Source organism: Meles meles, chromosome 7 (assembly GCF_922984935.1).
Source record: "Meles meles chromosome 7, mMelMel3.1 paternal haplotype, whole genome shotgun sequence".
Classification (NCBI taxonomy): domain Eukaryota; kingdom Metazoa; phylum Chordata; class Mammalia; order Carnivora; family Mustelidae; genus Meles; species Meles meles.
The window spans coordinates 48,091,537-48,103,362 of NC_060072.1; the positions used below are offsets into that span (position 1 = coordinate 48,091,537).

Genomic DNA, 11,826 nt, shown 5'->3' on the forward strand with positions numbered 1-11,826 from the left:
CTCCAATAAATCTTACACATTCTTGAGCCCATAAGTCCTGGCCTCTTGCCTCTCTACACATTCATTCATCCAACTAAGAAGAACTTCTTGTTGGAGCACACAGGAGCACTTGATTAGTAAGAGCAATGGGAAGGAACACAATCTTCTTCCTTTTCTGCCCTGGGGGCAAAACTTTAGAGCGACCAGCTCTTTGCTCTGTACATACAACATGTGATGAGAAAGGTTTTGCATTCTTTCCACAAATACTGGATGGCTTGCCCAATGTCCAGAGACAGGTAAAGTAAACACATGGAGCCACACACTGATACAGTCTTATTCCAAGGCAAGTTGTATTTACCTCTGGGATTGTCAGTTACTACTTGGCCATCAAAATCCATAGAGACTAGTAGGCTGAGAGAGGATTCATCCAGAAGAGTACATTGCCCATAATTTTCTGATTTCAATCTTCCTATCTATGCCTCTTGCTTGTGACTTGCTTCAACCACTATACTAGCAGTCTCTCATAACTGGGACTATGGCTTAGTAATTCATGAACTCTGAAGCCACATTGTGTGGGTTGAGTCCCAACATCAGCACCGACAAGCTATATGGGCTTGGACAATTTATTTAACCTTTCTGTGCCTTGCTCTTCTAGACTGTTAAATGAGCATAATAAAACACTACTTGCCTCAAGTGGTTGTTGTAAGGATGAAATGAACACACACACACACACACACACATATATTTAAATATATATAAATCACTTAGCACAACATCTGGCATGTAGGAAGTTATGAATATATATACTATAAATGTATATTCATGTGTGTGTATATACGTATATGTGTGTTTGTCCTCGTTTATGTGATTAGAAGCACTTTGTATCTTTTTTTTTTTTTCTGAGAGAAAATCACTTTATTCTAATTAGTTCACAAATGAGAACATCACAAAAGGTGATCTAAGGAGGCACACAAACATCCTCCCAGCCCCAAACTCAAACCATCTCAATGAACTTGTATTCAGTAAGAACATGCTTTTTCATTCCAATTCTGAAGAAAGCTGTAATTAATGATGGAGAGGCTTAACTGGTGGTTTTATACTTTATATATTCACTATTAATTATATTTTTATGCTAAATTAACTTGGTCATGAGAGATGATTTTCCGTATCTTCAATTTGAACTTCTTGATTAGGCTAATCCATTTGCAAATCTGCACTGTTTCAGCACCTCGCTGAAACCTTCACAAAGCTTAAGGTCACCCTGGTTCTGGGCACACTCCAGAAACTGTTTCATCTCATAGTGGCATGGGCCAAACTGCTGCTGTGGCTGCTGGTACGCTGGCTGGGCTCCCTGAGGCTCCTGGTAAGTGATGTCAGGCCTTGAAGGCTCGGCGCTACTTCCTCCACCGAAGCCCCCAGTGATGGCATGACCTATCGTGTGCCCGACAGCAGAGCCCACAGCCACGCCAGCTGCAGTGGTTGCCATCTGAGCCATGAGACCCGGCTGCCGGGGTGCAGCTGCAGGTGAGCCAACAGCAGACGGGGGAGCCGCTGCCGGCGGCTGAGCTGCGGGCGCTGGTCTCGGCGCAGCTCTCATCTGAGGGGCCCGGCTGGCCGGAGGGGCCATGCGGGAGGTGCGGCTCCGGCTTCCACGCGGCATGGTTCCTGGCGCAGCGGCCCCGCTTCCAGACGTCCGAGCAGCACTTTGTATCTTGATGAGGCAATAGAAATTATCTAAGATTGTCTTCCAATCCCCTGCATTAGAATCTTGAATGAGCCAGCTGTTTGCTGAAAAAATTCCAACAAGATGTTAGGGAGAAGGGTTGAAGCCTAACCCCCAATGTGATTATATTTGGAGATAGGGCTTTTAGGAGTTAATAAGATTAAATGAGGTCATAAAGTTTGGGTCCTAATCTCATAGGATTGATGGCTTTATTAGAAGAGGAAGAGACAGAGAGAGATCTCTCTCCCTCTCTCGCTCTCTGTGCACCCACTGAGGAAAGACCACGTGAGGGCACAGCAAGAAGGCAGCTGTCTGCAAGCCAGGAAGAGAACTCTCATGAAGAATTGAATTGAGGGGCGCCTGGGTGGCTCAGTGGGTTTAGGCCTCTGCCTTTAGCTCAGGTCACGATCCCTGGTTCCTGGGATCGAGCCCCACATCGGGCTCTCTGCTCAGCCTGGAGCCTGTTTCCTCCTCTCTCTCTGTCTGCCTCTCTGCCTACTTGTGATCTCTGTCTGTCAAATAAATGAATAAAATCTTAAAAAAAAAAAAAAAGAATTGAATCAACCAGCACCTTGACCTTAGATTTCCCAGCCTCCAGAAGTGTTAGAACTGAGTTTTTGTTATTTAAGGCACCAGTCTATAGAATTTTTATTGTATTGTGAGCAGACTAAAACAAGTTGAAACAGGATGTGTGCCCAGATGATCCCTGATAATGGGGGAATGTTGCTAGGATTCATGGGCCATCGTGGGATGTCCTCTGCTTCGTGGCAGCCATTCTTGGTCACAGAGCTTCCCAGATGGGGACATGTATAGGCTCATGGAGAAATGAAACAAAAGCTCACCATGGATTAGGATATTGCCTACTGTTTGCTTAGTCAGTATTTGTATCTCCTGGTTGAGTTGATTTGTCACCATCTAATACAGAGTGAGCCCTATCAGGCAGTTTGACACCAAACTTTTCTTGGCCTCCTTCTGACTAGCTCATTCCCAGGAAACTTTGGTTCTAAGCACATGTGGCTGGAGTAGGAGCAGTGGTTTCACATGGTAAGAAATATAACAACTTTATGCAGAACAAACCACGAGGGACCTATTTCTCAGAAAGGGGACTGTGGGCCTAGAAGACACTTGAGAGCTTCAGAAGTTTATCTCTAGTATAGAGTCTGGCCGTTTCCACGACAACAAAGCTTGAAAACAGCAATTTTGAGGTAAATTGTCCTATAATGCTCCTTGTGTTAGTTTCCTAGGGCTTCTATAATGAAGTACCACAAACTGGGTGGCTTAAAACAACATAAATTTGGGGCAGCTGTGTGAATCATGGTAAGGGTAAGGGTCTGTCTTCGGCTGGGGTCATGGTCTCTGGGTCCTGGGATCAAGCCCCATTGAGCTCCCAGCTCAGCCTGGAGTGTGCTTCTCTCTCTCCCTCTCCCCCTACTCATGCTGTCTCTCTCTCTCTCTCTCTATCTCTGTATCTCTCAAATGAATGAATAAAATCTTTTAAAAAAATTTTTTAAAACCCACATAAATGTATCCTCTTAGTGTTTGGGAAGCCAGAAGCCCAAAATCAAGGTGTTGTCAGAGCCATACTCCCCCTTTAGGATCTAAGGAAGAATTCTTCCTTGGCTTTTCAAACTTCTGGTGGCCTCAAGCATCCCTTTGCCTGTGTCAGCATAACTCCAATTTCTGCCTACCTTCATCTTTTTTTTTTTCAAGATTTTATTTATTTATTTGAGAGAGAGAGGGAGGGAGAGAAGAAGAATACAGGCAGTGGGTAGGGGGAGAGGCAAAGGGATAAGCAGACTCCTTGCTGAGCAGAGAGCCTGACACAGGGCTCAATCCCAGGACGCTGGGATCATGACCTGAGCCAAAGGCAGATGCTTAACTGACTGAGCCAGCCAGGCACCCCGCCTACCTTCTCTTCTTACGGATTTCTCTGTGCATTCCTTGTATCTCCTTCTATTCGTCTAAGAACACCAGTCACTGGATTAGAAGCCATTTGAATCCAGTGTAACCTCATCTTAACTACATCGGCAAAGATCTAATTTCCAAATAGGGTTACATTCTGAAGTTCTGGGTAGACATGAATTTTGGGTGGGGTAGAGGGCCACTGTGGAACCCACTATATTGCTTTAGTTAAGATTCTTTAGTTGAAAAGTACAGAAAAACATATGAGCCATATTATGGGGAAAAAAAAGAAAAAAAAAAAAAAAAAAAGACAGTCTTTGTCCTGTCTAGGACACAGGAGTGTTTTACAGAATCCCAGACAAGTAAAGCAGTCAGGCCAAGAGGAAGAACCCAGAACTGTACAGCCATCCAAAGTATTAGTCCTCTGCCCCACCCCTCTTACTCTTATCTCAGCTCCCGCTGCCTATCAGCTTCATTCTCTCTCTAGCTTGACTTTCTCCCCATCTCCCCACCCTCAGCAGGCAGCAGATGACCAACCTGTTGCTCCACAGTTTACATTTCTGTTCAGATAATCAGTTCAAACTGGATACACTTGGTCCCAAGTCTAAATTTCCCAGAGACTCTGATTGGCCCATCTAGGATTAGTTGTTCAATCCCGGTCCAATCCATTGTGGGTAAGCGGGTGGAGTGATGTAGTAAATCCAACTGGGGGATGGGAAAGCGACTCTCAGAGGAAGATGAATCACTGAGAGCTGGGTGGGTAACCCCAAAAACGTCTACACATGTCTTGTGTTTTATAACACTAAACAGAGAACAAAGCGTTTTTGTGTCTAATCTCATTTGATTTGTGCAAATTCATCCAGAGTAGGCATCATTGGCCTTTTGCCTATTTTACAGATGTAGAAACAGACTCAGAGAGATGAGATAACTAGCCCGTAAAGATGGTCACTGTCAGAGGCCAGACACAACATCATGTCTTCTGACTCCTGACCTGACTCTTCCACCTCAACGTGCAACACAGAAATTTGACAGCTTCGCAGTTTGCAGTGCAGCCCACAGTGTCACTTACCCCAGTTTTATTATCCAAATGTACTTGCAAAAATAAAATTCTGTGGCTTGAAGATTACAGCCATTTTACTCTTGTCCTACTCGTCTGGTTTCTCCCACCTCTCATTTTCCTTCTTTTCCAGGGCACATTGTCTTCACCATCGAACGCCCTCAACATTATTCTCCCAGAAAGTTTTCACTGGGATTTAGCATACTAACTAACATAAAAAGGGAAATCATTTTCCTTTTCACATTTGAACTCAAACCCTCCTCTTTTGCATTTTATTATTTCCTTCTTACTAATTCTGGCATCCACTCAATTCAGTGTTTGGGGAAATGGGGCCGTTTTGGGCTACCCCGCTGTCGTTCTTTTATTCATTGCTTACATTTTCTCTGATTTAGGCTCCTCTTTCTCCTTTTTTTACTCATTGGATTTCCCAATCCCGTGGCCTCTTGGCAAATGATTTTGCCTCCTGTTTACTGAAACTCCATTAATTACCCAGGCCTTGTTTAATTCCCTTGAACTTTCTGTCTCTATTTTATATTCAGCTTCTTTCCATTATCTCAGGGAAAAATCATTCCTCTTCCCTTTAGAGATAAAAGTTTTCTCTCCTAAAGCTGCCTAGAACCATCAGCTTCACATAATTCCTTCTTTCTAACACCTGTCTTTCGTTTTCATTTTCATTCCTGGGGAAAAACAACAATAATCCAAGTCTTTGATAGGCCTTGCTGCCCCGTTCTGTCTTTGCAGCCATCTTTCTGGAATAAAGGGTCTCTGCCCACTACCTTCATGTTGTGCTCCCCATTCCTTCCCTTTTTTCGGTCTGGCATCTCTCTCCACCATTCTGTTGAAATTGCACTTTTCCCAAATGTCTTCCATTTCTCTCTCACTTTGTTCATGTTTTCTTTTCTTTCTCTTTTTTGCAAAGATTTATTTATTTATTTGAGAGAGAGAGAGAGAGAGAGAGAGCACACAGAGGAAGAGAGAGAGGGAGAAGCAGACTCCCCGCTGAGCAGGGAGCCAGATACAGAGCTGGACCCCAGGATACTGAAATCATGAACTGAGCTGAAGGCAGACGCTTAACTGACTGAGCCACCCAGGTACCACACTTGGCTCATGTTTTCACTTATATAGTCAAAAACATTGTTATAAGAGCTGCTTTAACAGTTTTTTTTTTAAGATTTATTTATTTGACACACAGAGAGAGAGAGAGCACAAGTAGGCAGAGTGGCAGGCAGAAGGAGAGGGAGAAGCAGGCTCCCCACTGAGCAGGGAGCCCAACACAGGACTCAATCCCAGGACTCTAGGATGGTAGCCAGAGCTGAAGGCAGATGCTCCACTGACAGAGCCATCCAGGTGCCCTGCTCTAACAAACTTATCTGCTAATTCTATCCATCTTTATCATTTCCGGGTCCTTTTTGGGTGATTTTTCTTCCGGTTGTAGGTTACATGTTCCTTTTCTTGGAATATTTAGTAAATTTTTATTGGATGCTGGACATCATGAGTAACATTGTTGAGTATCTGGGTTTTGCTGTCTTCCTTTAAAAATTGTTGTGTTTTATGGTAGGCAATAAAGGTACTTGATGCTTTGGGGGCTTGTTTTTAACCCTTTTTGGAATGGATGTAAAGTCGCCTTTATTCTAGGAGTAGTTTAGTAACATTACTAAAGCATGGTTTTTCAAGGGTTTCTGTAGAATACTCCTAGTGATCAATGGGGACTCTCCTCTCTGCCTAGTGAGAACTTGAGTGATCCCAGCCCTGTGTAAACTCAGAAACTGTTCAGTTCACAGCTCCCCAGTCTTTCTCTACCCAAACTGTGGAATTTCACTATACTCAGCAAACACTCCAAATAAACCCATACAGACTTCTGGAAGTCTTTCTCTAGATTGTTTCCTCCTATCTGCAACTTTGCCCTACAAACTTCCAGCCACTTCGGCCTTCCTGAATTCTGAACTTTGTCACTTCAACTTAATAAAACTATTGTGTTTTACACGGAAAACACCTTCCAACTCCGTGGCCAGGCAGGTGTCTCCAGGCAGAAAACCATGACCATCTTAGAGCTACCCTCTTCAAGGAATCACAATCCCACACCTGTTGTCCAGAGTCTGAAAACAGTATTTTTCTATATTTTGTCCAGTTTCCTAGTCATTTAAGGTTGATTCCAGTTCCAATTATTCTATCATAGCCAGAAGATAGAGTGTCTGAAACTGCTCTTTTGAAGAATACTAGTGATTGCTTCTAAGTAATTCCAAAAGCTTTTCCTTATTCTTCTTGTGCTGGTGGCAACATTTAGGTCACAAAATTCGCCTCCCTTAGACCATCCTACCTCCCTTACCATTCCTTCCCTATCTGTTATTATCTTCTCTTCTCCAGAGAGTTTGGTGATTAGGCAAGCTCAATTATTAAGCAGGTCGTAGTTTATACTAGCAATTTCCAGTTTGGTCAGGGAACACAACTGCAAGTATCCAGGCAGTGGTCTCTAGACAAAATTACCACAGTTAGCATTTAACAAACATTCGCTGATTGATTTTAGGTCCTCTGTACCCTCATCCATTAGTGAACGGGTGAGAGTCAATTGTGTTTAATATGTACATATTTTAGCATTAATGCTATTATTTTCCAGTCTCAATTGGGAGACTTCTGAAGGCTTTTCTATTCCTAAGAATGTATGCTTGAATAATTTGAAATTCAAATTATTGAGAATGTGATATTTGCCAGATATATTGTATTCCTTTTTTTTTCTTGATATGTCCTTTTGACTTGTAGAATTCCTCTGTTGGATCTTCCCAGAGCAGACCCAATATTTATTCTTTTTTCCTTTGTATTCGTGTTTCTGTTCTGGGTAGCTTAGCAATATGCTAACATTTTCAGACTTTGTTATCTCAAATAAAATTATGTAGGTTAATATCTTTATTGTAAATTATGTTTTTCATTTACTTTGGCTAATGATTCCAGACCCCTACAGTTAAGAGTCATCCATAAATTCAGGATGATTATGTTGCCACTGAGATGGAAGCCTCATTTTTCCCCTGAGGATATTTCCATTAATTATACATAACTCCTCCGTGTATTCAGTATAAAACAAATTTGCGTCAAAAAAAAAAAAAGTCTCTGATAAACAGAATAATGATTTAAAAATAATCTACTATTCCACATTTGTCAAAAGAAAAATAACTCATATACTCGGATCACTTGCTGTAGCTTTTATTGATATAAGATGACATTAAGATAACCAAACATTAAGCAAAAGTTAATTGTGTTTCTTTCAATTAGTCTTCCAAAAAAACTTGTCAACACAAGCCTGATGCCTCGAGAAATAATGCCACTTTAAAGGAGTCATTATCAAAATCAAACTGACAACTCAGTGTTTAAAATCAAGGACAATTAAATATTTGCTTACCATAGGCATTAATTTGGTGCCCTTGAGACCTTGTTTAACCTCCTTTAAGAATGTTTAAAAATTGGGGGTGTCTGAGGGGCTCAGTTGGTTAAGTTCTGCCTTCGGCTCAGGACATGATCCCAGGGTCCTGGGATTGAGCCCTTCATTGGGCTCCCTCTGCCTCGGCCCTTCCCCAGCATGTGTTCTTTTTTTCTCTCCTCTCTCAAATAAATAAAATCTTAAAACAAACAAAAAAAAGTATGTTTAAAAATTGGACAGACTGATTTTTAAGAAATATCTCTCATGGATAATGTTTACTTAAAAAGAGTTTTTAAAAATCCTGTACTGTTTGGCGTCCCTGGCTACCTGTGTTTCAAAGAATATAAACTGAGATGGCATCCACAAATATACAATGTATTTTAAAGATGCAATAAGAAAACTGATGCTGAGGGGTGCCTGGGTGGCTCAGTGGGTTAGAGCCTCTGCCTTCGGCTCAGGTCATGATCTCAGGGTCTTGGGATCCAGCCCCGCATCAGGCTCTCTGCTTGGCAGGGAGCCTGCTTCCCTTCCTCTCTCTCTGCCTGCCTCTCTGCCTACTTGTGATCTCTGTCTGTCAAATAAATAAATATATATATATATATAAAAAAGAAAACTGGTGCTGAATAATAGAATCTTTCTCTTAGCCTAAAGAACAATGGTTGAGGCAAGGCCATATGCTAATACAACTAGAAAGAAGGAGATAAAATCCCAGAGCAGCAAGAGTGAGTAGAGAGGAAGCCAATCAGGGATGGAGAAATAGTAAATACAAAGTGGCACATTAGGGGATTGGTGACGGCTTCATGAGAAACACGGTGAGTTGCTTGTTCACGCCATATAGAATCATGGTGCTCAGAGTGGTCCATCAAGGAGAAAGGGAAAAGAGTTAATGTACTAGCTCCTCTTCACTTCCTGTCTTTCTTTGGTCAAAGTAGACCTCACAGGGTGATAAGTCCTTTATACTCCTGCGCTGTGTAACCCAAGACCTCTCTAGGCTGCCACTGGGGAAGCCACAGCCTGAGAAGCACAGTATTGCTTCTGAGTCTGCAAGTGGTGGGAGGAGTCAGAGGTTCCATGAGTCAAGATGAGGTGGTTTGACGCTCATGGTTCCACTGTAACTCTTACTATGTGGGTATGATGGAGGCCATGCCTGAGATGTTCCTCACACCAGCGGAGGTAAACACCATCAGGACTCTCTATCAGTGAGCAGCCTGAAGGTCAATGAGGCAAATCTGGGGAAACATATAAAATAGGTCCAATATTCTCTTTATTGTTATTTAAACCCTCTATATCAAAGTTCCATTAAAACACATATTTTTTGAGCACCTACTATTTGCCAGCCTTTGTGCTGGGGCACACAGATAAAGAAAACAAGACCCCTGGCATCACAGTTAACTATAGTTAAATATAATATCAAGACAGTGGGACTTCATTTTTTTTAATTAATTAATTTATTTAAGGAATCTCCGCACTCAACATGGGGCTCAAACTCATGACCCCGAGATCAAGAATTGCATGTTCTACCCACTGAGCCGTCTGGGGTCCCAAGACACTAGGGCTTCATTTTTTTTTTTTTTTTTTAAAGATTTACTTACTTACTTGAGAGAGAGAGCATGCAGGGCAGAGGGAAAGAGAAAGAGAATCTCAAGCGGACGCTGCACTGAGTGCAGAGCCTGATGCAAGGATGGATATCATGACCTTGAGATCATGATTTGAGCTGAAACCAAGAGTTAACTAACTGCACTACTCAGGTGCCCCAACACTGGGACTTTATTTATTTATTACTTAAATTCAATTAATTAACATATAGTGTGTTATTAGTTTCAGAGGTAGAGTTCAGTGATTCATCAGTTATATATAACACCGAATGCTCATTACGTCATGTGACACTGGGACTTTAAATGAAAGAAACGAATTCTATTTAGGAGGGAGCAAGTAAAGCTACAATGACGAGAATAGATGAATAAGGTAGCTTTGTCTAATTTGAGTGTGACATGTGGAAGTGAAGGATAAGGACAGGTGATAGATATAGAAGATTAACTAATAGTATGCATTGTATTTCTTAAGCACAGAAATAGGACTATACATGAGTGACTACCTCTAACAGTTTAGGATCTCTTGCTTCTTAAACTTTCCACTGTGATGGCCACATAGAAGACGATGTGGCAATTAACAAATATCCAACTAATCATGATTTAAGTCATGGGTGCACCAATTACTGGTTTGTTAAGTTCAAGGCCGATCATCCCAGAGTGGTTTTAGAAACAAAAGTGTCACCATAGTTGGTTTGCAACCTTGGGAGTTCCCTAGGTGAAATCTGAAACTGGCCCCTCTACATGGGGGCAAGGAGAGATCAAAGAAAGAGGAGGACAACTCCAGATGGCTAGGTGGAAGTTTTAATATGCAAGCAGACTTACATACAAGGTTCATCTTGGGTACACAAGATGAGTAGATCTCTGTGTCTGGTCACCAGAATCTTAAAGGTTTATATTTGGAGGCCTTAATGGGGTTTAGTCACATACACAGTTCAGATGGTCTCAACAACACATTACTTTCTCAAGTTGTGACTTTGAAATGGCTCTGGCTACAGAAATTGCAGGCAGAAAGGTATACTCCAAGGACAGGGAAGAAGATGAAGAACCTCTGATTGCTTGGGTCCAGTTTGTGGGTCAACCAGTGGTCACATCCTTTTGATGACCTCCTCCAACACCGAGAGCTCAGGGTCTGACTTGTGTTCTGCAATCTTCAACTTGTTGCTTTCATCCTTAGACTTACTGCCTCATGATCTCAAAATAATTGCTGCAGCTCCAACCATTATAGTCTTCACAGAACAACATCCAGAAAGAAAGGAAGACTAGAGAAACAGAAACTTTCCTCTCAAGTACTTCCTACTAATCAAAGCCTACTTTTCCAGAGGCTACTTGTGGACATCCTTTTATACTCTATTAACCTAAAGTGGGCTACACATCCCAACCCTAGATTAATCAGTGGATAAAGAGATTAAGATTGCCATTATTAACTTAAATCAATCAAGATATATCCTCTGTGGCTGAGTATGTAATTGTACATCAAAACTGGCTTCCTTCTTGATCTTGATTATAGTCAATATGTTCTTTCTAACAAACTGATAATGTCACTGTCATGTTTTAAATCTTTCTATGGGTTTTTCTTGTCTATAGGGCAAGTCCAAGTTCCATGACCATTCATGTTTCTTTGTGTTTACTCTTCAATTTCATCCTTTCCAGCTCTGCCAAGGGCATTCTGTTTCAGACACAGGGACTTAGCTGAAATTCCAGAATGCACCATGCCTGCTGTTATCTCTAATATTTTGTATATGTTGTCTCTTCTGAATTTTACCATTGCCTTCATAGTGACTACAACTTCTTTTTTTTTAGTAAGTCTTAATTTTAATTCCAGTGTAGTTAACATACAGTGTTATAATAGTTTCAGGTGTCCAACATAGTGACTGATTGAACACTTCTATACATCACCCAGTGTTCATCACAACAAGGGCCCTCCTTAGTCCCCATCACCTATTTCCCCTACCCTCTCACACCCACCTCCCCTCTGGTAACCATCAGCTTATTTTCTATTACAACTTATTTTTCAAACATAGACGTAAATCCTCTCTCCTCAGAAAGTCTTCTAAGATGTTTCTCCTCTTGTCCCAAAAGCACCCTGTTTGCACCCCTCTGTGACATTTATAGCCTTGTGATAATTACTTATTTCTTCATCTATCTCCTTAACTTGACTAGAAAT

At 41.7% G+C, this 11,826-nt stretch overlaps 1 protein-coding gene across 1 annotated transcript; it reads right to left on the reverse strand.

The window, feature by feature from the left end:
* Positions 1-865: 865 nt before the first annotated feature.
* On the reverse strand, positions 866-1,675 carry LOC123947007 (coiled-coil-helix-coiled-coil-helix domain-containing protein 2). Its single transcript, XM_046012939.1, has one exon. It carries the CDS (start codon positions 1,637-1,639, stop codon positions 1,169-1,171), a length of 471 nt encoding a protein of 156 aa, XP_045868895.1. The 5' UTR covers positions 1,640-1,675; the 3' UTR covers positions 866-1,168.
* Between the last annotated feature and the right edge of the window lie 10,151 nt (positions 1,676-11,826).

Bases quoted from the DNA above. Each gene is read 5' to 3' on its own strand.
- LOC123947007 (XM_046012939.1), bottom strand. From the start codon at position 1,639: ATGCCGCGTGGAAGCCGGAGCCGCACCTCCCGCATGGCCCCTCCGGCC.